The following is a 23489-nucleotide window of genomic DNA, read 5'->3' on the forward strand; positions in this document are numbered from 1 at the left end:
TTCATGAAGATACTAGGTAGTAACCCGTGCTACTGCACGGGCTAATATGTTTATTATAATTTGAAATTAATAATACTGTATTAGTTATATTCAGATTATTACACATTTTCAACAAATTATTGGTACTATGTACTTATTTTTGACATTTAATTTAAGTGAGCACGATATTGACTGTGACACATACTCCCTTCCATTCATATCTAATTACCTCTAATCTCTATCCTCTACTTCACATCGTATACATCTGTCTGATTACCTCTGGCACAGATGACTGGACAAAACATTTTAATATAAATTTTAAATTCGTAAAATGACTAAGAATTATATTAACCCGGACGTTATAGCACATGTACGCTATTTTTCTTGTAAATTATTAAAATTTAAACTTAGACGTATTTAGTTTGGAACAGGAAACACGTCCCGTCCCAACCCATCTCCTGGTGTCCCGTTTTATCTCCTTTCGTCCTATCTCGTCTCATCCCGTCTCTCGTCTCATCCTGTATCCATCAGCTTTTTTTTTGTCTTATGTTTTTTCTCTTTTAAATAATTTCTCGTTAGACAATATTTATTAAAAGAGATTGGGTAAGAAATTTAGACGGGATACCAGAGTTCTCCATTGATTATTAGGGGGTGTATTCAACTTGACATTTTAAGTGATTTGTGTGAAATTTACAAATTCTATGTTATTCAATCATGAATTTTAAAAAGTCTATTAAAATCCACTGTTATTAAACTGATGATTTAAAAATCTACTTTAAAATTCATTAAAATCTCTTGTTATTGAACTGATGATTTAAAAATCTACTTTAAAATCCACTGTTATTGAAAACAGTTTTGTGGATTAGGATTTTAATAATTTTTAGGATTCTGGAGGATTCTGTAAGATTTGTTTAGTTAAAAATACAGAAATCCAAATCTCATGGTTTTAGGTGGGATTTGAAAGAATTTTACAGAAAATCATATGAATTTCCCTAAAATCTATCAAAATTCTAAATTTCCTAAATCCCATCAAATTCTCCAAAATCATGGTTTGAATACACCCCCCTTAGGTTTTTTAGTTAGTTGAAATTATCCAAAAAAAATATAATTTCAAAAACTATATACTTGTTTTCAAAAATACCAAAATTTTCTATGTGCTCGTTCCAAAGTGGTTAATCACATGTTGCATAGTCAATCCTTATCCAAATTAGTGAAAGCTTGACCTTTGAATTTATCTACCTATATTTTTTATTTCATACTTTTATCCAAAATTTATGTCCCTTTAAAAAAATGTTCAATTTTTTTTTTTTTCATTATTCGACTTACCCGTTTCAGTTTATCTATATTATTTATTGTCTTACTACTATAAATAGACCGGATTTTTTCTCAAAATTTAATTATTGTTTCTTAAAGTATATGTACTTAATTAGTAAATTAAATTACTTCAAAAACAGTGATAAAACATATATTAAGTTAAATAATAAACCCTTTAAAATTTTTAATTGTATAATATTAGTATTTTCCATAAAAATTAGTTGGCCATTCTTTTACGGTGTTTTCAATATTTTAGTGTATATGTAGAATACCACAATCAATACCGAAAATAAACATTATCATCATTTTCATCAGCTGAAAATATAAATTTTCTTACAATACATTCATACTAATCAAGCACAACTCATGTTTGTTGAAAATGTTGAAATAATCTTGTTACAGGGTGTTAAATCTTGTCCAGTCCCATCCCATCCCATCCCGTCCCGATCCATCCCGTTAGAAATTTTATGTCCCATAACCATTCTCTTTTAAATAATTACCCATAAAATAATGTTATTATTGAATTTTAGCTAAGAAATTTAGACAAAATACATGTATTTCCATTTGAATGTTTAATTTATATAGTTAGTAGAAATTCTAATTCTCAAAAAATCTCAAAATATTTTCAAAATACCAGTCTCAAAGTAGTTCTTTACATGAAATATACTCAACTATTTTTTAAAAATCGTTTAAGTACAATGTTTTCTATTATATGAATTACCCATTTCTGTCATTTCTCCCCTATTTCTCATCGCAATTCCACAAATAGACTGAAATTTTAATCATAATTTTATTTACATGTTCTGATATGAAATTATGTGCATAAACATTAATATGTTTCTGATTATATTAAGAGTATATTTGTAAGAAAAAATTAATCTTATGATTAAAGATTTTCAATCCGTCTTTTGATTCGATTTCAGTTGGAATTATTTAGTGTTTTTTAAATCTTTTGATTCGATTATGGTTGAAATTATTTAGTGTTTTTATGATATCCCTAAAAACCAAACACATCCCGTGTTTGTTAAAAATGTTAAGTGATTTACTTATATATTTTCAAACTAATCAAAATATCTTTCATAGTTTGCTTAGAGCTGTTAAATTAGAATATCATATTTCACTTTGATTTTAGTTAGATTTTGGAATAGGAAACACGTCTTGTCCCATCTCTTCACGTCTCATCCCGTCCATTTCCGTTGCATTTCGTATCCTCTAATATACTTGCATAGGCTGAAATTTTGTCGTTTTTATGCAAATTAAATGATTTAAACATTTTAAAAGATTGACATGTGGGATAAGATTTCTACATACATTCTAATTTTCCCCAAAATGTACATTTTAAAGTGGCTCAAGCCTCAAGGTAAAACTGTTAAATATGTCAAATATGAAATATGTCATGCGTTCGCGTGAGTAAATAGTATGTCTGCTTCATACCGCTTACATATGAATAAATCACTCTTTCTAATTTATTAGATATATTTAGAGCTAGAAAATAATACATAAAAAACATATGTTACATGTCAAGAAGAGAGTACATTGTACTTAAACGAAAGTACAATCGTAACACTTCGTAACGTGTGATAATAATAAATAATCAAGTTCTTTTTGGTTCAAAGCTACATAGAGTACAAAGTAAATGAAAGTACAATCGGACCTTAGGAATTACAGAAAAAGAAGAGAGTTTATGCGTAACATTATGCTCAAGCTAAGCATATAAAGTAAAAAAGGATTCAACAAACAGGCAATGCTCTTCATGTGTTTGTTTCCTTCCATCGCCTGCAATTTATCAAAGATTGAAATTTTTACAGTACATATGCTTAGTCATCTGACCTAATCGCCAACCAATACCGTGACACTTTCACCTAGCTCAGCTTTACACCTTTATCCCCTTAACTAACTATGATTCACTACAAAACTTCTAGGCCAGCAACAATAGTCTTGCATTAGACTAAGAAGAAATCCTTATTCACATCATCAAGACTAAAACACATCCCACCGATTGACAGTAACATTCCAAAGATGGAAAGAAGAACTCATCAACCTCGTTGATGATGGTTTCACAGAAATAGACTGAAAAAGCTTATCAATGTCATACTCAAGAGAGCCATGATACTCTCGCGGCTTCCGCTCCGAATCTTTACTCGATGATCCCATAACAGATTTACCATATCTCCCGGAATGTTTTGGCAATCTTACTTCATCATCCTTCTCTTCCACAATTTCACAAGCGCCTCCAAACTATCCCATTGCAAAACAGAGCTTATACAGTAACTAAAATCTCTTGAGATAAATCAAAGCAGCACCGAGTTATTCATCATCTCTCTATGATCCGTTTCTAAACTTCTGGGAAACACAGTCACACAGTTTACCTGAAAGAGAATAATCATAAGGAAAAAAAATGGTTAAAGAACAGTAACTTCAAATGAAGAGCAATGTGGAGAATCATTTTTTGTCCTTGTATAATCACCCAATGCCTGCAAATTGTAATCATAAAATCCCTTATCAGCAATTCAGTGGGAGACATAGATGAACTATTGAGTTAGACAAAGTTGAAAAATTTACAAAAAGTTCTTCACTATTTAAGTAATTGTAATAGAAGAAATAATCTCAGCCAAAGTTTTATATTATTAGATGAAAATAAAAGATAATTGCGATAACATTGGTAACATAGATACAATTGAAGAGTAAACAGTGATTAATCACCCTTGGTGACGAAGAAGATAGGAGACTCGGTCTTACAGATACAACATATAGGATCCCTAAGGACGAAACGGAGACGAACGACACATGTAGAGCAAACCTCTCGGTGACCACAAGATCGATAAGCTAATGATACTTTCATCAGTTGGAAATCTCAAAAAATTTTGATAAAGGTAAAGCTCATTTAAAATTCTAGAAAACAAAACTGACTAAATTACTAAAATTCTAATTTTGAGGTACAGAGCGGATAATATGGAAAACAGAATAGAGAAGTATCATCTCTGATCTTGAGTTCAGCGGTTAATCTTAGAGGCACAATATAGCTACTATCTAAGCTTAACTTTAAGACCAAACAACCTATTATTGCTTCAAACTTACAATAACTTTTAAAACAACCAAAAATAAACTCACTTAGCGTAGTGCATCATTTCAATTTTTCTGCTGGTTTTCCAAGACCATTGAAAAGATTTTTCTCCATTAACAACATAAATACCGCAAGTTCCGGTTGATGACGACTCATCTTCATGATGGTGAACCTGACAAAAAAAACATATGTCATCTTAATTTACTGTTATTACGAAATTTTACTATAACCGATAACTTTATACTATCCTCATAGAGAAACCAACCACCTGCTGTACATGGACTCAAATAATAAAAAAAAACACCAGAGAATCAACTTACATTGACACCAGCTGTTGTACATCCTTCTTCATTGCCTCTTTGTATTTATCATTTCCAATGGATCCCATGTAACTGGTTACCCCAGGAATTTGAAGCATCCACTACAGCCACCAGCAAGTAAAAAGAGAACCTCAACTTAGCATATATAAGACGTTCAGTGGAGAAATGCATATATCAACCAAAATTTAAAAATTTTAAATTACAATTTTTTATGTTTGCATAAGAAGAGAGAGAGAGAGAGAGAAACGTACCTTCATACGACCAAGGATTCTAACAACAATGTCAACACCTCTCTTTAATTGAACTCTTGACCTGTTGTATAGCTATCACCTCCAAATCAACATATCCGAAACTGAGTTCTTAAAACGCATGCTTTTCCTATTCAAAGGAACAAAGCATCAAATATAGTGAGAATGTGGGGGAATATCTTAAGTGATTATGATGATAACTATTCATTCGATCAATCTTTCCAAGACTAACGAACTTAAAGAAATTCACATCACTAACTGAATTTCATCATCAACAGATCCAATACTCACCATTGATTCCAAACTTCATCAAAAACATTAGTAGAAGACCCGCTTTTTGTTTGGGATAAAGTTTTTGACCTACCTCTTCCTGTTCCTAAACATCATAAATAAAACTTTCATATCTTCTTTTAAGTTAAACAAATGAATTTTACGAACAAAACGTTTACAAACACTAAGCCAATAAGATTACACTTACCACAGTATGAGGATCAGATCCGTAAGCTATCTTTAAGCATAAGTGACAGAGCCGCACCTTTGCTTATGGTTCCTAATATGTTTAAACATAAGTATCTAAGCAGAACGGAGAGTGTTTACAAATTTATATGCAGAAGATACAGACTTATAACTCACCTGTTGTGCCAATCATGTCGTCCACCATTACACTCTCTTGCAGCAAAACGTTTAGTCTTGATTTTCCCAAGCTCCAGATCAAAATAGCAAGAAATCTCCTGTATCATCATCATAAAAAAACTACATCCAATGAACAAACGACAATATCACAAATCATACTCATCCTAATCGTTTCAAAATCAAACATACTATCCTTTCAAATTGAGAGAGAATCAAGCTCAAAAGATCTAGTTTCGCCCAAACAATGACTTGAAATCAAAATAGATCTTACATATCTATTAGTGGACGTACAATAGAATAAGAAGCAATTAGGGAGAAAAAAAGAAAGAGAGAGTGTCGATATCTTTACGTACTGCTTTGCTGCCTTTGCTTTCTCCTTGGTGAAGCTCAATCCCAGAACATCATCGTCCACTCTTCTGCTAAAGGAGAGAGAGGCGACAGAGAAAAAGAAATTTCGGGTTAGGGTTTTGTTTCTTATTTTAATATTGACAGAGTAATGGACGACTAAGATTAAAAAGATCTCAAAATATACGGTCAGGATTTTAAAAAAATTAGGCAATGAACGACTGAGATTATAACATAAAACCGGGTTAGATTACCGGGTTATTTCGACCCGCGTGTTTATCCGTTTAGAGGGGGTGTGGAATTTCGTCGTTACCCTTTAAAAAAATCGAATATTTGGTTATAACTCCAATGGCGTACTCTTTTAATTTCTTACAAAACAAAGGTTTAGTCCATAAACTGTGTTTCAAAATAATAGTAGGGATAACTGCTTGCTTATGTATACATAGCATGTGTGTTTGGGTTTGTTCCCAAAATCTGAAGCTTAATTACAAAACATACTACTTTCTAATTTACCACAAAACAAAATTTGATAGCGTTGACTTGGTTTCTCCAAAAACTTTAAACCTTACACCTTCAGTTTAATCTTCTCTACTCTTTTTTTTGTTTGGCTCAACATCAACTATTCATTAACCAAAGTTCTTACAATTTGCATCTTAAACTCTTATATTATTTAACCAAATAGGCTTTATAGAATAAAGCTTAGGAGCATAATTTTCAAATGATATAGCTTCCCTTGCTACCCTATCTTCTCTGCTCTTCTTGGGGAGTGATGATATTGTGCAATAACATTATTATCAAATGTTGGTTTCGGATTCGGGTTATTGGAAATATATCAAAGGTTTAATCAATAAGTTAATTAAAGAAAAAAAAAGTTAATTAAAGATTAGTAAGTATGAAACTACTACTAGTAATTAAGTACATTTTACAAAGAGCACGTGTTGAACGCGGCGGCTATGACGACCAAAACAAAGAGAAGAAAAAAACATATGTACCATAACTTAACACGTCATCTCCTTAACGCCGAGCGCGTCGAATGGCTGACGCCTAAAAATAACTCATTCGTCGTTTCTCAAACCACAGATCCAAAAATTTATACTTTATAAAAAATACTATATTGTAAAAAAAATAAAAAGAGATATGCGTTATTTAAATAAATAGTGTTTCTAACAATTAATAGTGATTGGTTGGCAATTTTGTCTTTCTCTGTCGATAGGTGATAGTTGTGATTAACAGATACGTAAGGATGGGGCTTTCACGTATAACTGTTTAAAGTTAATTTATATAAATAATGGTCATTATACATATGTTGAGAGATGAGAATGTAACCATCGAATTGAAAGATAGATATAGAAATGTGGGAAGAACGTGAAGAAATTAAAAAGAATCACGTCACGTGGAGACAGCTCTTTTACGAACTCTTATATCCACTCACTTCATTAAATCATTTAAAAAGTGGAAATCTAAAAAGCAACTAGAAGAAACACCTTAATTGTCCCAACAACAACAAAAATTACATCATCTTGTTTGTTTTTTTGGGTCCGAATCCGATTTGTTCATATATTGGTTTGTAATTTTTTTTTGAAAATAATCTTAACGTAAATCTGTTTTTTCTTAGACGTTCTTGTGTGATTTAATATATAGTTTAAGATGGTCTTGCTCTTTGTGCGATCAGCTAAGATGTTAAAACTGAAAATGTTATTAGCCTATGTAAAAAGGAAACAATATGGAAATCCACAAAAAAAAAAAACACAAGAAATATGGTGCACAAACATGATGTTTAGTTACATCTAGCTATAAGCAAAAGAAGACTGATAAATTTATAAGTTTAAAAAATAGATTTGTGAAACTATGAAACCTTAAATCTAACTCTAAACTCATTAGATTTGTGAAACTATCTCCAAAATAGATAACATAAACTGAAAACTGTAACTTGTTAAAAAAAAATGAATATGTCGTCTTGTCATAAATACATTAATTCTTCTTTTTTTTTTCTCTCTATATCAAACTCGTTGATTATCGCAAATGCTCAATACAATATTTTAAAGATAGTTTTTAGTTAATGATGGGTGTGTATATAAAGATCAACCACAAGAACAAAAATAATCTATAGTTGGTATTTGTTCTCGACATCATGGTTTTGGTATTGTCGCATAATAGTTTTTTTCAGTTCTCTATGTCATGGGACAATATGATTTTAAGTTCATGATATAAAGTTATATAACTAACGAGAAATTTAGTAAGGATAGACTAGCAATAGTAAATAGAAAAATTGAGATGATTGGTTTAAAGATGGATCTTTAAGATTAGTCGTAAAATCACTTTAGCACCGTCCAATAATACTTCACAATTCACATGGACATATTAAGACTTACACACACAGACAACTCACACGTGCCCATTCTTCATTGGATAATAGTGGCCATTAGTGCACGGTAGAATCTTTCGGCGCAACCTAAAGTGTTTATATTTATTTATATACTAATTAAACTTATAATTGACGGAGCATAATCAGGAGTTGGAATCAAATAATTTTACAAATTCTGCTATATTAACGAACCAACCAGTAAAATGGTACCTGGTGACGAAATAGTAATAATAAAAAGACTTAGAAACATGTAAAAACTAAAAACATGATAATTGTAACATGATAATGTAATATATAGACAGCCTCACGTGCGTAGGCACGTGTTTCATGGCCCCTAGATTGCTCGTCGCCAGCTTTCTCGTATTCCTCTAACATCCCCTTAGCTTTGTTCCAGTGAGTCTGAAACAAATATTCTCTTTCCCGTACAATATGCTGTAAATAAACTCGTTAAAACAAAATAGTACTACTAAAATTGTTGTTTAATGGAACCACATAAAATGCTAGTAACCTTTTAAGTTTGGAAAGGGTTTAGAGTCAGCTAATTAAATACCTGAGGATAATATTTTTGGTTATCCCCGTTGTATTTGTTTCTAGGTAATATAAAGGTTAAATATCTGATGTTAATTGTGGAATACAACATTTGAATAAAAAGATTCATATCTAGCTACCAATTTCTATACGAAAATTATAAAAATAAATTAATCTATTGTGTAAACAAAAACACTTCTTATTGTTTGATAATCGATTTGGTCGAAATTAAAATGCCACGACAATTTTTAATCAACTAAATAGTCATATAAAAGGTATAAAATACTGATTTTTAAAACAATAGTATCACATTAAATTAAGATAGTTAATAATTTTCAGCTTTTGTGGAGAAAATAGTTTTAAAATATATTTTTTTGAAAAAATTGACAAAAATAATGGTATAAATATTGTAATGAGGATCAAAATAATATGTTATTTAGTAGTAAATTTGACTATAAAATAATAAATAATAAAAATAAAAAACCAAATTTATAAGCTAAAATAATTAAAATATCATACAACTCTATAATTTTAAATTAATAAATATATATGTCTTCAAAATATAAATATAAGGATTTGGCTAATGGGCCGGTCAGTTATGATCCAATAATAACAAACAAAAAAAGTTAGTTATCTACCGTTTTGTTTGTTTAGGTAGTTGATAACGGTCTTTTTTTCTGTTTTTTTCCGTCATCATGTTTAATTACGTCATTAATCGGTAATCTTAAAAATAATATATTTCTGATCATAACAATTTATAGTTAAAAGCTTCCGACTATATCCATATAACAACAATCGTCAAATATAATGCAAATACATTTGGATATAGAAAAAATTGTACTTTTTTTTTTGTTTGTAAAAGAAGAAATGGTACTTCCTTTTGTCACTGACATTTATTTTCTATGTATTTATCAGTTATATTATGATTCTGATCGTATACAAGCATTTGTCAATTTGTATGAAAATATAATGTACTTTCATGATATAAAGGATGTGAAATAGATATAAAGATAATAAAATTCAATGACGTGGGATTTTGTAAAACAACTTTTTTTTTTGTTTTTCTTCTGCAAGTAAATTAAATTCCTTTTGACCACTGAAATTTAACAGCTGAAGTACTCTGAACCATCTGCATTCAACGCTGAAAAGTAGATTGTTTCTTTTTCCCGATTTCCTCATTCTGCTAACACATACACACAATCCAATTTATTTCCATCAATATATATGTTTTTGTGTTTTTTTTTCAATTATCCAGAATCAAAACGTCTTCATCACTATTTTAAAAAACCAAATTGGACCAAAAACGTCACTAAAGGGGAGATTAAGCCTTTTCTACTAACTAAACAAAAAAATTAAAAGTAGTAATTTAAAGGTGGCTAATCGTTTAGGTCTCCTGATTTTACTTTTTAGAAGATATTAAAAACCAAATCTAACTCTTTTCTTTGTTCTTTAACCCCAAAAATAAAATTAAAAGTTTTTTGACAGCTAACCAAAGCAAATCATCTAAGTTTTGGAAAAGAAAAAGAAAAACCAAAACTAATATAATTGACATAGTAGTTTTAGTTCTCTAATTAGTATTTTATTCTTTTTTCAACTTTTATAATTGGTTGATGAAAAAGGAACTAAATAAATATTATATAATTTAATTTAATTCAGTTCCGTTTTTAAATATATATTAAAATATTAAAATATTAAATTAAATTTGACTGCATTTAAAAAATTTGCATATTAAAATTGAAAAAAAAGTTAACAAAAGAGGAATAAACAAGAGAGAGAAAAATAGAGAATTGTTCCTCCCAAAGATTTTTAACTTTGAGAAGCTCTCTGAGAAACCAAAGCTTCACTCTGATTCGCAGAGCGAATCAAAAGAGACGATAGAGAGAAAGAAGAAGAAAGAAAGAAAACGCGAAGAACAGAAACTGCTCTTTTTCAAAGCTTTTATATAATTTATAATTATTATAATTCTCCTATCTTCTTCTTCTATCCCAAATCTCGTAAGTCCTCTCTTCCTCCAATCTCTGTTTCGTAATTATTATAATCTGTTTAATTAATCAACCAAACCAAACCAAACCTCTTTTGTTTAATCTTAAAAAGTATCAATTTTTTTTTTTTTTTTTTCTTCTTCAGCAGATGGATTCATGAACCAGATCGGGGGATCGAAGAAGATGATTTGAGTTTCCGGGTTTGGTTTTTTCTTGTCTTCCCCTCTCTTTTTGTGTGAAATTGGTTGGAATCTGGAGATCTGGATCTTGTAAAGGTGGAAACTTTACGTGTGTTTGGGGGTGTGTGTGTTGATTTGTTCTTGCTGAACTGATTTTTGAATTAGGTGATTTGGATTCAATTCTTCTACAATCTGAATCCATCACGAATGGTTTTGGATTCGAAATTTGAAGACTTGTTGATTCGGGTTCCGGGATTGATCTGATTTCATATCATCATCTAAAGAGCCAAAATTGTTGGAAGAGATATGTTGGAAGATCGATCACCAGATTCGTGTTTGAGTTCAAGGGTTTTCTCAAGCTCTCGTCTTTCTGAATCCAAGTGGTCTAAGTCTTACATGTATCCAGATGATGATGATGTCGTCTCTGAGACTAAGCTCGTTAATGGTAAACGAGCTTTGGAGGAGGTTGTTGGTGAGATTAGACACACCAAATCACTTAAGTTAATGGGTTTCTCGATTAAGTACGATAGCGATTCTTCTGACTATTCGTTGAGTGGGGAAGAGCAAGCAGATGCTGTGAATGGTGACGGCTCATCATCGAGGCAGGAGCAAGAGCAATCTGATTCTAATGAAAACGGTGGTGATTCATCTGATTCGCATTCTCTTATCAATGAGATTGGTCGGGACAACTCCATAGACTGTTTGATCCGCTGCTCCAGGTCTGATTACGGTTCAATTGCTTCTGTGAACCGGAACTTCCGTTCTTTGGTGAAGACTGGAGAGATTTATGGATTAAGGAGACAGAACGGGTTTGTTGAGCATTGGGTTTACTTCTCATGCCAGCTCTTGGAATGGGTTGCGTTCGATCCTGTCGAGAGAAAGTGGATGCAGTTGCCAACAATGCCTTCCAGTGTTACCTTCATGTGTACCGATAAGGAGTCTCTGGCCGTTGGGACAGACCTGCTTGTCTTAGGAAAAGATGATTTTTCTTCTCATGTAATATACAGATACAGCCTTCTGACTAATTCTTGGTCTTCTGGTATGAAGATGAACTCTCCTAGGTGTTTGTTTGGATCCGCGAGCCTTGGAGAGATTGCTATATTCGCTGGTGGTTGTGACTCCCAGGGAAAGATTCTTGATTTTGCCGAGTTGTATAATTCTGAGCTTCAGACCTGGGTAACTCTTCCGAGGATGTACAAACCGAGGAAGATGTGTTCGGGAGTTTTCATGGACGGGAAGTTCTATGTGATTGGAGGAATCGGTGGTGCTGATTCGAAAGTCTTGACCTGCGGTGAAGAATATGATCTGGAGACCAAGAAATGGACTCAAGTCCCTGACTTGTCGCCTCCAAGAAGCCGTGCTGATCAAGCTGATATGTCACCAGCGGCAGAAGCACCTCCTCTTGTTGCTGTTGTAAATGACCAATTGTATGCTGCTGATCATGCTGATATGGAAGTGAGGAAGTATGATAAGGAGACTAAGAAATGGTTCACTATTGGAAGATTGCCTGAAAGAGCTGGCTCGGTTAACGGATGGGGACTTGCTTTCAGAGCTTGTGGAGAGCGGTTGATCGTTATAGGTGGACCGAAGTACTCGGGAGGTGGGTTCATAGAGCTGAATTCTTGGATACCGAGTGAAGGCGGTCCACCACATTGGACATTGCTTGACAGGAAACATTCTCCCAACTTCGTGTACAATTGCGCGGTGATGGGTTGCTGAAACAACTCACAAATTATAATACTGTCCATTTGAATACCCTCCAGATTCTTGTTGATGGGTTAGCTCACAAGTCAGTCAAAAGAAAGACTCCATTGTTGAAGGTCCCCAAGCTCCAACCTTTATGCTTCTTCTTCTTCCTTATTTTCTTTCCTTACAAATTTTTCGATTTGAATACAATCATCCCTGTATTGTTTAGAGACCAGAAAAAGTGGATTCCAAAAAAGAAAAAGAAAAAGAAAACTGAAACAGGTTACAATAAGTTCGTTAAAAGTTGAAAGCTTTTTTAGAGTTTGCCAGATCTGGTTAACAATGTTGTATGTGATTTTAATCAAATATGTTTTTTTTTCTTTCTTTCTAATAATCTAGCCATCTTTTGGTCCTTTGTTCATAGTTCTTACTTTTTCTATTTTTGTTCTGCTTTACCTTTCCTTTTATTTATTTTTACAGGTCGAATCGTTTAGATTCACTTTACTTTTACAACGTTGGTTTCTTAAGTGTTTGTCATTCATTTTTATGACGACCAAGAAAAAAGAAAGCGTCACTTTTGTTTTTTTGTTGGGGTAAGGAGGGGCAAATGTTATGTCTTTCTAGTTGTGTCCTCTAAGATATCTCCATCTCTAGCTTACAAGTTACACATTCTTTTGTCATATCAATAAGAACAACGCAAAAAAAAAAAAAAAGTGATGTTTTTAAAGAAAAGCCCAACTATTAAATTGGGCCTATAATGTAAAGGCCCATTTTTCTCTTAAATATCTCGCTGGGGTTTATGGGAGATATGCTAATCTAAACGCCATTGATCCTCGCTTCGCTTTGTTCTTCCATTTTCGTAACTGAGGAAGAAGAAGATGAAGTCTCTTCATCGTGTAGTAGGATTGATCACAAGAAGTACCACCGCAAATCCAATTTCTTCGCATTTAAGTTCGAATCTCCCGTCGATTCTCGTCAATCTGATGTCAACGAAATCACGAAACGATGAAGACAAATGGAACGACGCTTGGGAATCAGCTTGGCTGCCAGATGATCTCACGGATAAGAGCCGAGCTCCATGGGAGAAAGACGTGAACTTCGATTCGACGGCGAAGATCGAAGAAACCGATGTGGAAGCGAAGGCGTTCGTGGAGGATATGAATGAGCATTGGGACGAGAGGAGAGGGAAGAGTGGTAAAGCGGAGAAGAGAGAAGTGAAGATTGATGATGATGGAGGAGAATCATCATCATCATCATCGCTTTATAGTTTGGCGACGATGAAGAAAGACTATAGGTTGAAGAAGCAAAGAGTTCATGCTTCTTTGTGGGTTAAGGAGATTGAGAAATTGGAAGAAGCTAAACTGGGTGATTCTGGATCTGGTGGTGGAGCTGATGATATTGATCGGCTTCTTGATAGTTGCTCTGAGTAATGTTTTCTGATTTTTCCCCTAATTTCTAGGGTTTTTTGTTTGATCAGTCTCGTTTCACTTCACTACTAGGGCTGTGGTTTAGCTGATCCTTGAAATGGTTCTATTTAAAAGTTATAGATTGCTCTGAGGATGGTTTCTGTTGATTTGATTGAAGCTTTACCTTACAAGCTTAGGGTTGAAGCTCTGTGATTAAGGTTTTAGCTAGATCCGTGAACCGGATTTGTGTTTTGCTTGTGATAATCTTCTATAGCTTATGTTCGTTTAGAGTATCATCATTTTACATGGCTTATGTTTGAAGACCTGTGATTAATGTTTTAGCTGAATCCCTCAACAGGATTTGTGAATTTGCTTGTGTACAATCTCTCTGGCATGTTCATTATTGTACTAAGAGTTTCACAACAAACGTTAGAGAGACTGCTATTGGGAATTCTGGTTAATTTGACTTACATGCTTATGTTTTGGAAATCTGTGATTCATGTTTTAGACTTTTAGCTAAGACCTGAATAATGATTGTGATTTTCTTGTGTACAATCTATCAAGTATGTTTATTTAAGTTTCATATTAAACGGTTAGAGAGATTTTGCTATAGGGATATCTTGGTGTTTCAATTATCTTGGGATGCTTTGTTATCTATATAATATAAGATGGTGTTTGGACGATTGGTTGACTTGTTGTTGGCGATTTTTGATCTTTTGATGGTTAAAAACATTCAGGATTTTCGACTCGGTAGACCATGATTTTGACAAATTGGAGGTTTCGAGTGGATCTGAAATGAAGAACAAGCCTGATGGTTGGGAATCAACAGCAAAGGAACAAGATGGAAATCTCTGGGAAATGTCACAAAGAGAAGAAGACATACTTCTCCAAGAATTTGATCGTCGGACTGCCTTCTGCAAATTTCAGGTACCACCACACCAAATCTTCATACAAATGAGATCCCATTGGTCTCATCACTTCCAATAGAAACGATTCAAATGCTTGAGACTTTCTTTTAGATTTCTTCACCATGCTCTTGAATTTTCTGATTGATGTGCATGCAGATAGCGAGTTTTATAAAGCAACACATATTCAGTAGAAGAAGACCGATTGATGGGTGGAGATACATGATCGAAGTGATCGGTCCAAATGCGAGAAAAGGGAAAGGAAGTGTTTCTAGGCTCCCAGCTTTATCGGATGTGTCAACTCAGCCTTTCAAAGAAGAAACGGGCAGCCTCACTACTTTGAAGCGGCGGTAGAAGACTATTAGAGGAGTTCATGAAAATCATTTCAAATCTGTGTCACAGTGATAGCTACAACAATTGTGAGAATTTCTTTTTTGTAATTTTGCTCGAACAGGTTAGTCAGTTTAATTACTTGAATATTTTGTACCATCGGATATGTTTATTAAAATAAGTTTAACATGCTCGTCGCCAATGATCAAAAGACGGAATGCCACATTCTGTCTATTCGTCAAATTCGTTAGCTTTGTTATGGTATTAATACACTGTAAAGAAATGTGTTTGAGTATAGGCTTTGTTTAAGGGAGACTCGTCTGAAATTTTGTCTAGCAACTCGGAAGAGAATGCTTTTTCGGAAGTGTTGTCAAAGAGACAGCATAAGGTTTCACGGGTTCAATATTTTTCAGTCACTGAAATGGATTTAGAAAATGGTATAGGGTTAATAAACCTATTTTTGAAGGTATTATCAAGACGCATGTCAAACAATCGAAAATAAAGAAGCTTGTAGATGATCTTCTTCCCGGTTGGTCTTACTCTTTCGAAGAAAACTGTGGTTACTCGGATTTGGGTATTTATGGCATCCAAGCGATAAGGTGGTGATTATTGTTGCTAAATCATTGCTCCCGATTCTGATGTTTGGGCTTTGGTGTCAATAATTTTTCTTTTCTCATACATTTTTCATGGAAAAATACTTAGGGGGTGTATTGAAACAATGATTTTGGAGGATTTGATGGGATTTAGTAAATTTGGAATTTCTGTAGATTTTAGGGAAGTTGATATGATTTATAGGAAAATTCTTTCAAATCCCACCTAAAACCATGAGATTTGGATTTCTGTATTTTTAACTAAACAAATCCTCTCAAATCCTCCAGAATCTCTAAAACTTATTAAAATCCAAATCCACAAACTGTTTTGAATAACAGTGGATTTTAAAGTAGATTTTTAAATCATCAGTTCAATAACAGTGAATTTCAGGAGAGTTTTTAAAATCCATGATTGAATAACATAGGATTTGTAACTTTTACACAAATCACTTAAAATATCAAGTTGAATACACCCCCCTTAGGTTCACCCCTAGGGGTGAACTTCTCCATTCACCTCCTCTTCTTTCAGCCAATCAGAATCTTCCATCTAATATTTCATTTAAAAAATAAATCAAAATTAAATTAAAAAGCAAACCAAATTAAGGAAACAAATTCTGTATACTTTTAATTAAGGAAAGTTAAATATTGGTTTGGTTTAGATTTTTAAAATTAAAATAAAATTATATGTCGGTTTGGGTTTACAAATGAAGTGGTTATGATTTAGATTTTACAATTAAAACGAAATTATATGTCGGTTTGGGTTTACAAATGAGGTGGTTAGGGTTTAGATTTTACAATTAGAACGAAATTATATGTCGGTTTGGGTTCACAAATGAGATGGTTAGGGTTTAGATTTTACAAGTAGAACAAAATTATATGTCGGTTTGGGTTCACAAATGAGATGTTAGGGTTTAGATTTCACAATTAGAACGAAATTATATGTCGGTTTGGGTTCACAAATGAGATGGTTAGGGTTTAGATTTTACAAGTAGAACGAAATTATATATCGGTTTGGGTTCACAAATGAGATGGTTAGAGTTTAGATTTTATATGTGTCGGTTTGAGTGAATTAAAGAGCGGTTTAAATTTTTTAATTTTATAATAATGTATACAGATTTTATTTCCTTATTTTATAAGGGGGTGAATGGAGAGGGTGAACCCAAGTATTGTTCTTTTTCATGAATGAAAGACGATATAACCCTCGTCTTATTCTAAGAAAATTATAATCTCTGTATAGTCGCAGCCTATTCTCTTTTTACGTTCTCATTTAATTTTTTCTTGTTATTTATATCAAAACAACGACATTTTATTTGAGAATCCTCCTGCTTTACGCGAATATGGGTCACATGCACACACAACAACAAACATCGGTCGCCAAAGACTCAATTTTAGATGATCCATTTAAAGTCACACGAATTCTAATGATCAAATTCAAATTCTTTTATTGACTTTGAGAGAAATACAGAACAAATAATAATGTTGTTAATCTTTTAGGGATTGTGTCAAGTCACACAACCCATTCAATTTGTTTTGATTATCATATCTGTTTCAATTTAATGGGCTTGGTTTTAAGTTTTGACACACGAAGTATGATCTTAGTTGGTTGGTTGGTTGGTTATTAAAATTTAGATCCATCGAGCAAGCAATTAATATTTCAATATATATATAAGAGCATTAATATGTAAAAATTACCACAAAAATTTGTTATTTATTATGCTAACAAATTATGATAATTATGATATATATATATGTTTATGAAAGATTTTTTTCATATAAATAGTAACTTGTTCTGAAAAAAAAAATAGTAACTTGTTTGTATTTGTTACACGATTCTCTATTATAGGAAATAATAATTACTCATTAATCATTGTTTTAAATATTCGGGTTTATATTCATATAACGATAGTAATTTTGTACATATTAGGAAAATACAAAATTGATAGTAAATATTTTAGTATAATAATAAATTTCTCTAAATTCTACTATAATCTTAATATTTTATATACTATAATGATGTTTTTAAAAAACTTGCTGATGGTTTGTTTCCAAACTCTAGATGATCTTCTTTGTGTATATTTCTTTTTTTTTTCTTTCACTCATCTATTTGACTCCCCTATAGAATCGAAAATGGCAGGAAGACGCGAATCAAACAAAAAGATTCTTGATAGCATTAAGAATTTTTTGAAAAAGGTAACGGATCAAAAATAAAAAAATTCTAACTCTTTTCCATCTGTTTGTGAGATTTCATTACCAGATTATAAGTTCTTCAAACTTTTTTTTTTAATTTCAGGTCCTTCTACCATCACTGGACGATCATACACTCCTCACCTTTGGGTGCACTTGTAAGGCTGCTTTCAAATTTGTTGATGCTATCGTCCGCTCACGTGGCATCGCTCTTAGATGTTATGCTATCATCATGTCATTATTTTGATCAGACAATGTTATGCCATCATCATGTCATTATTTTGAATATTAGACATATCTAAAGTTGATTGCATTATGTTTATGTAAAAAATAAATTGTCATGTGGTATTCTGCGGGTTAAGTCATAGAATTACTAATCAAAATATAATTGTACAATCTTAAACACTAAATAAAACTAAAAAATAATAACAAAATACAACTTACAATTTAAAAATTTAGTTACATAAATTGATATACCACATGTTAAGTCATAAAATTAACAATCAAAGTACAATTAAACAATTTTAAAACTAAAAGAATATAATAAGTATAATTTAAAATTCAAAACTTTTAGTTAAAAAACACCGCTCTATGGTGTATCTAGTGGTTAAAATCTAGTAGTACTATCAAGTATATGTGTTCTGGCCATCATGGTATAATGGTATGTTGCTTCATCTGCTCTTTAAAAAATGCAAAAAAGGAACAAAATATCCATACGGAAACGATTTATATTATTATTATATATATACATGATTTGGGCATTTTCTTTATGCACGTAAGATTTTATGTTTCATATATTGTTGTCTATAGCAACAACACAACACAAAGTGGTCTGAATTTGAAATGAGAAAACATACAAAGTATAAACTAAAAGTGTGATCTCTTTCAATAGAAACGATTCAAAAGCTTGAGACATCAAATCTGCTCTCACATAAAGTCTGATATCTCCCAATAGAAACGATTCAAAAGCTTGAGACTTTCTTCTAGATTTCTTCATTATGTTCTTGAAATTTCTGATTGATTTGCATGCAGATAGCGAGTTTTATAAAGCAACACATATTCAGTAGGAGAAGACCGATTGATGGGTGGAGATACATGATCGAAGTGATCGGTCCAAATGCGAGAAAAGGGAAAGAAAGTGTTTCTAGGCTCACAGCTTTATCGGATGTGTCAACTCAGCCTTTCAAAGAAGAAACTGGCAGCCTCCCTACTTTGAAGCGGCGGTAGAAGACTATTGGAGGAGTTCATGAAAATCATTTCAAATCTGTGTCAAAATGTTTGTTAGATTGTTAAAATATTCACAACTTGAATTAAGAACAAAATATTGTTTTTTAAAATTTTTGATATAATCACATGAGTGAGAGTATGCATGAGACTTGATAGGGTCGAAGATTGATTGTATTGGCTTTGATGAGTTGAAAATTGCGATTAGGGAGTAGTTTAAGAACAAAAACAAAACACGTTGCTACTAAAACCTTTAAGAGTTAAGACTTTGAAAATCCACAGAACTGACTGCTCTGTTCTACTAAACTAGGAGATATCCCGTGCTTAAAGCACGGGTCAACATTTAAAAAAAATTATAATATAATAATTAAAGTTATTATTATATTTTTAAAAAAATATTATTTTGTTTGAAATAATATTTATTATTAATTATTCTGTAAATCTATTAGTCTATTTGAATACTTATTATTTTAGAATATTATAGTATTTTTTTTTTGACGTATTATTTCAGTTTTCTATTGTTTGTTTGTTGTATTTGCAGCATTATTTTGTGAAATATAAAATAGTAATTTTATTATTATAATTGTGAGAAACTAAAAATTATAATTTATCATCTATATAAATTTAGTTTTACCAACCCGCCAATGTGGAAATTAAAACACACATTTTTCATAGATTGAGTGATATATCTTCGTTTTTAAAAATTCAAATCACAACATATGCAGAAAAAATTCTGCATTTTATTAATGATAAGTATTATATGAAAATTCCAAACAATTTGTAAATAAAATAAAATAAAGATGATAGGAGAATCATAATTTGAAATCTTCAAATTTAGTTATTAAATATAATTATATTGTATACTTGGATATAAAATCTTAGTTTTTAAAACTGATTGGTTTATATTTTTTTTAAAAAAAAATATTTACTAATTTTGTCCATAATTTATTAGAGAGAGAATTTTTTTTTTATTTTTTTAGATTTTTTAATATTTGATCTGTGAGTTTTATTTTTTATTTTTAGTTAATTACATTTATTTAAATTAATTAATTAAGCTTAGTTAAAAATTTCTAATGGCAATTGAATGTAATTTTTTTACACATTTAAGGTTAGTTTCATATTTGTAGTTCCCAATTAATATAGTAGGATAGGATGCTTTAAATATTATTTGAAACGCAAACAAACAATGTTGGACAACCATGAACGTACGTACACTCAACGAGAAAGACCAAAAAATACGTATTAAAACAAGTCTTGTTAGTTACAATATAACTCAATGTTGTATGGTCGTGTACTGTAAGGGTTTCCCTACGTTACGGTGTTTGGATGTTTAAAGGCACATAGAAAAGAAGTGATCATATGATTTATGATTTCCAAATATATTGGATACGGACAACGGATTTTGCATTTTCTGCAAATTGGCTTGGTTGCAGAATTGTTGCGGTGAAAATGTACCTCACCTCCATCCATTCGGAAAGTTTGATAAGGCTTCATATATGGATCGGGGCCAACTAAGCAGTTAATATGAAGCGTGGTAGAGCAATCGTTGCACTTGTAGAACCCTTCTTTTCCTCCGATTGCTAATTTGCCCTCGCATAACTCACACCAATCGTCTGAGCCACTTGCCTCATCTCCATGACAAAATGTGAGATGATGCTCATCATGCTTATACCTTACCATGTATGGTAACGTAGCGCACTTAAAACATATAACAAAATCACATTCAATGCAGTTTAATACCTTCTTAACTCCCGTAAACTTGCAAATGTGGCATATTGTCGTTTCTTTGGGGTCTAAAGCTAGAAATAAAGGGTGTTGATGGCCTTGATAATCAAACGGCTCAGAAACCGAGGCACACACTACATCTAGCATATAGTCACAATCCTGGACGGTACACACATATCCGAAACCACTGCTCTTACGCATACAAGCACCACATCCGAACACATGATTTTCATGGACAACCTTTTGTTCAATTGGATGAGGATGTAATGGATGAACCTTCTTCCGCGGAGCATTCGCACATGTTTCGTGTAGAATGAAGTCACATTCCTCCACACATACATAAAAATTCTCCTCGTTAGTTGGAAGGACACAAGCTTGACAAAACTTGTTTTCTTTGTTAACTCCATTGGTCTCAAATTTCATATGACAGCCGTGAGAAAAGTGAAGTATTATTCCATCCGTCCTTCGGAACGGAGGCTCGACATCTTCGTCTTCTGGTACTCCTTCGAGCTCAATACCATCCCATATATATTAGAATAGGAATACATATATAATCTTGTCAATACAATGATACCGATCATCGATTGGATTAGACCTAATCAAACATGGTATCAGAGCTAGTGCTCTAATCAGCCGCCTCTTCTTTCTCTCTTATAATAAAAAAAAAAAAAAAAAAAAAANACACGCTCCTCTTCTTCTCTGTTTCTTCTTCTTTTACGTCTTCCTCTGTTTTTCATTTCTTCTTCTTTTACGTCCTCCTCTTTTTTTTTTTTTTTTCATTTCTTTCTTTCCCCAACAATGGCGGCTCCTACTCCTGTTTCCTCTGTTTCTGATCGCTCCTTAAATCTCACCCAGATCAAGGCTCATATTCCTATTATTTTGGATATGCATCAGATGAACTACGACATATGGCGAGAATTGTTCGAAACTCATTGCCATAGTTTCAACGTTCTTGGCCACCTCGACGGCACATCCACTCCCTCCGGTCCAACGGACACTCTCTGGTCACAAGTCGATGGTACCATCAAAATGTGGATCTATGGAACGATCTCTGAATCTCTCCTTAAGACTGTCTTGAAGACGAAGTGCACCGCTTGTGACCTCTGGACCACCATCGAGAATCTCTTTCGAGACAACAAGGAGGCTCGTGCTATTCAACTTGAGAATGAGCTTCGCAATCTCCAGATCGGTGATCTCTCTGTTCATGAATATTGTCAGAAAATGAAGTCTCTCTCTGATCTTCTTGCAAACGTCAATGCCCCTGTCACGGATCGTGCGCTTGTTCGACATCTTCTCAATGGGTTGAGTTCTAAATTTGATAATATTATTAATGTCATTAAACATCGATCTCCTCCTTGCTCTTTTAATGATGCTAGATCCATGCTCAAAGATGAGGAAGATCGTCTCAAAACTCTCCGTCGTCCTGATCCGTCACATGTAGACAATGCATCATCTCCTCAGGTTCTCCTTGCTACCTCACCCTACCAATATGATTCCCGCTCGGCGTCCTCCTCCTCCTCTCACCAACCCAATCGCAGTGGGGGTCGCACCAATCGAGGCAACCGTGGTGGTCGTAACTCCAACAATAACAAAGGTCGTGGCGGTGGCAATTGGAATAACGGGTCTTGGCCTTCTCAGCAACCTACTTGGCCATGGCCTCAACCAAATCAATGGCCCATGTTTCCCCAATGGCCCAACATGCCTACATGGCCCAACATGCCTACGTGGTCTCCTTCATCTACTTCGCATCGTCCTCCCCCATCATCGCCTCACTTTTCCATGCCGTCTCGTCCTTCTTCCGGCATTCTCGGCTCTGCTCCATCACCGCATGGCTCTGCGTATCTCACACAACATTCCCCTTCCACGCCTTCGACAGATATCATACCCACTGCTCTTGCCGGCGCATTCAACACCATGACTCTTACGGATCCTGCGGATGCTCGTTGGTATATGGACTCTGCGGCAACAGCTCACCTCACCTCCCATCCTGGTACTCTCTCTACTCTCTCCTCTTCTTCTCCTAATTCTCTACCTCGTGTTACTGTCGGTAATGGTTCTCTTCTCCCTGTCACTGCTTCGGGTAGCACTCTTTTTCCCTCTGCTTCTCGTCCTCTTCATCTTAAGAATGTTCTTCTGTGTCCTCGAATTTTAAAAAATCTTGTTTCGGTTCGTCAATTTACGGTTGATAACGCTTGTACTGTTGAATTTGACCCTTATGGTTTTCTTGTTAAGGATCTTCGCACTCGGACCCCTCTCATCCGATGTGATAGTGCTGGTCCGCTCTACTCCGTCACGTCCCCATCCCTTCCATCGTCTCCTCATGCCCTCGTTGCTACCGCGTCTGCTTCTACTTGGCACCGTCGCTTAGGCCATCCCGGCCACTCCGTTTTCCGCATTTTGTCTTCCTCTGGTTTATTTGATTGTTCTCAAACAGATATTTCTGGTTTATGTCATGCTTGTCAGCTAGGAAAACATATTCGTC

The 23489-nt window shown here is 33.3% G+C and overlaps 2 protein-coding genes, 1 long non-coding RNA gene and 1 pseudogene across 8 annotated transcripts; 2 read left to right on the top strand and 2 right to left on the bottom strand.

The window, feature by feature from the left end:
- On the bottom strand, positions 2870–6022 carry LOC104710195. Of its 5 annotated transcripts, XR_754933.1 has the most exons (9): positions 5912–6022; positions 5559–5656; positions 5404–5475; positions 5217–5301; positions 4929–5055; positions 4678–4778; positions 4405–4529; positions 3761–3767; positions 2870–3662 (listed from the first exon to the last, which is right to left on the bottom strand). It is a non-coding gene; the product is annotated as an uncharacterized LOC104710195 (long non-coding RNA). The 5 variants fall into 5 exon arrangements; XR_754931.1 differs by lacking the exon at positions 3761–3767; XR_754930.1 differs by having other exon boundaries at positions 2870–3767.
- Positions 10562–13056, top strand: LOC104710196 (F-box/kelch-repeat protein SKIP11-like). Of its 2 annotated transcripts, none has more exons than XM_010426756.2 (2): positions 10562–10790; positions 10924–13056. In XM_010426756.2, the coding sequence occupies exon 2, from the start codon at positions 11264–11266 to the stop codon at positions 12674–12676; it is 1413 nt and encodes a 470-aa protein (XP_010425058.1). In that variant the 5' UTR covers positions 10562–10790; positions 10924–11263; the 3' UTR covers positions 12677–13056. The 2 variants fall into 2 exon arrangements, with proteins under 2 accessions (XP_010425058.1, XP_010425059.1); XM_010426757.2 differs by having other exon boundaries at positions 10927–13056.
- On the top strand, positions 13442–15486 carry LOC104710198. Its single transcript, XM_010426758.1, has 3 exons — positions 13442–14069; positions 14787–14976; positions 15114–15486. The coding sequence occupies exons 1-3, from the start codon at positions 13522–13524 to the stop codon at positions 15306–15308; spliced, it is 933 nt and encodes a 310-aa protein (XP_010425060.1). The 5' UTR covers positions 13442–13521; the 3' UTR covers positions 15309–15486.
- LOC104710200 overlaps positions 20947–23489 on the bottom strand; it is a 7335-nt pseudogene continuing 4792 nt past the window's right edge.

Source organism: Camelina sativa, chromosome 9 (genome assembly GCF_000633955.1).
Source record: "Camelina sativa cultivar DH55 chromosome 9, Cs, whole genome shotgun sequence".
Taxonomy (NCBI): domain Eukaryota; kingdom Viridiplantae; phylum Streptophyta; class Magnoliopsida; order Brassicales; family Brassicaceae; genus Camelina; species Camelina sativa.

What these genes read in the sequence shown, in the direction of transcription:
- LOC104710196 (XM_010426756.2), top strand. Translation starts at nt 11,264, where the DNA reads ATGTTGGAAGATCGATCACCAGATTCGTGTTTGAGTTCAAGGGTTTTC.
- LOC104710198 (XM_010426758.1), top strand. Translation starts at nt 13,522, where the DNA reads ATGAAGTCTCTTCATCGTGTAGTAGGATTGATCACAAGAAGTACCACC. An exon ending in CTTCTTGATAGTTGCTCTGA is followed by an intron (nt 14,070 to 14,786) that starts GTAATGTTTTCT and finishes AAAAACATTCAG; the next exon opens with GATTTTCGACTCGGTAGACC. An exon ending in CTGCCTTCTGCAAATTTCAG is followed by an intron (nt 14,977 to 15,113) that starts GTACCACCACAC and finishes ATGTGCATGCAG; the next exon opens with ATAGCGAGTTTTATAAAGCA.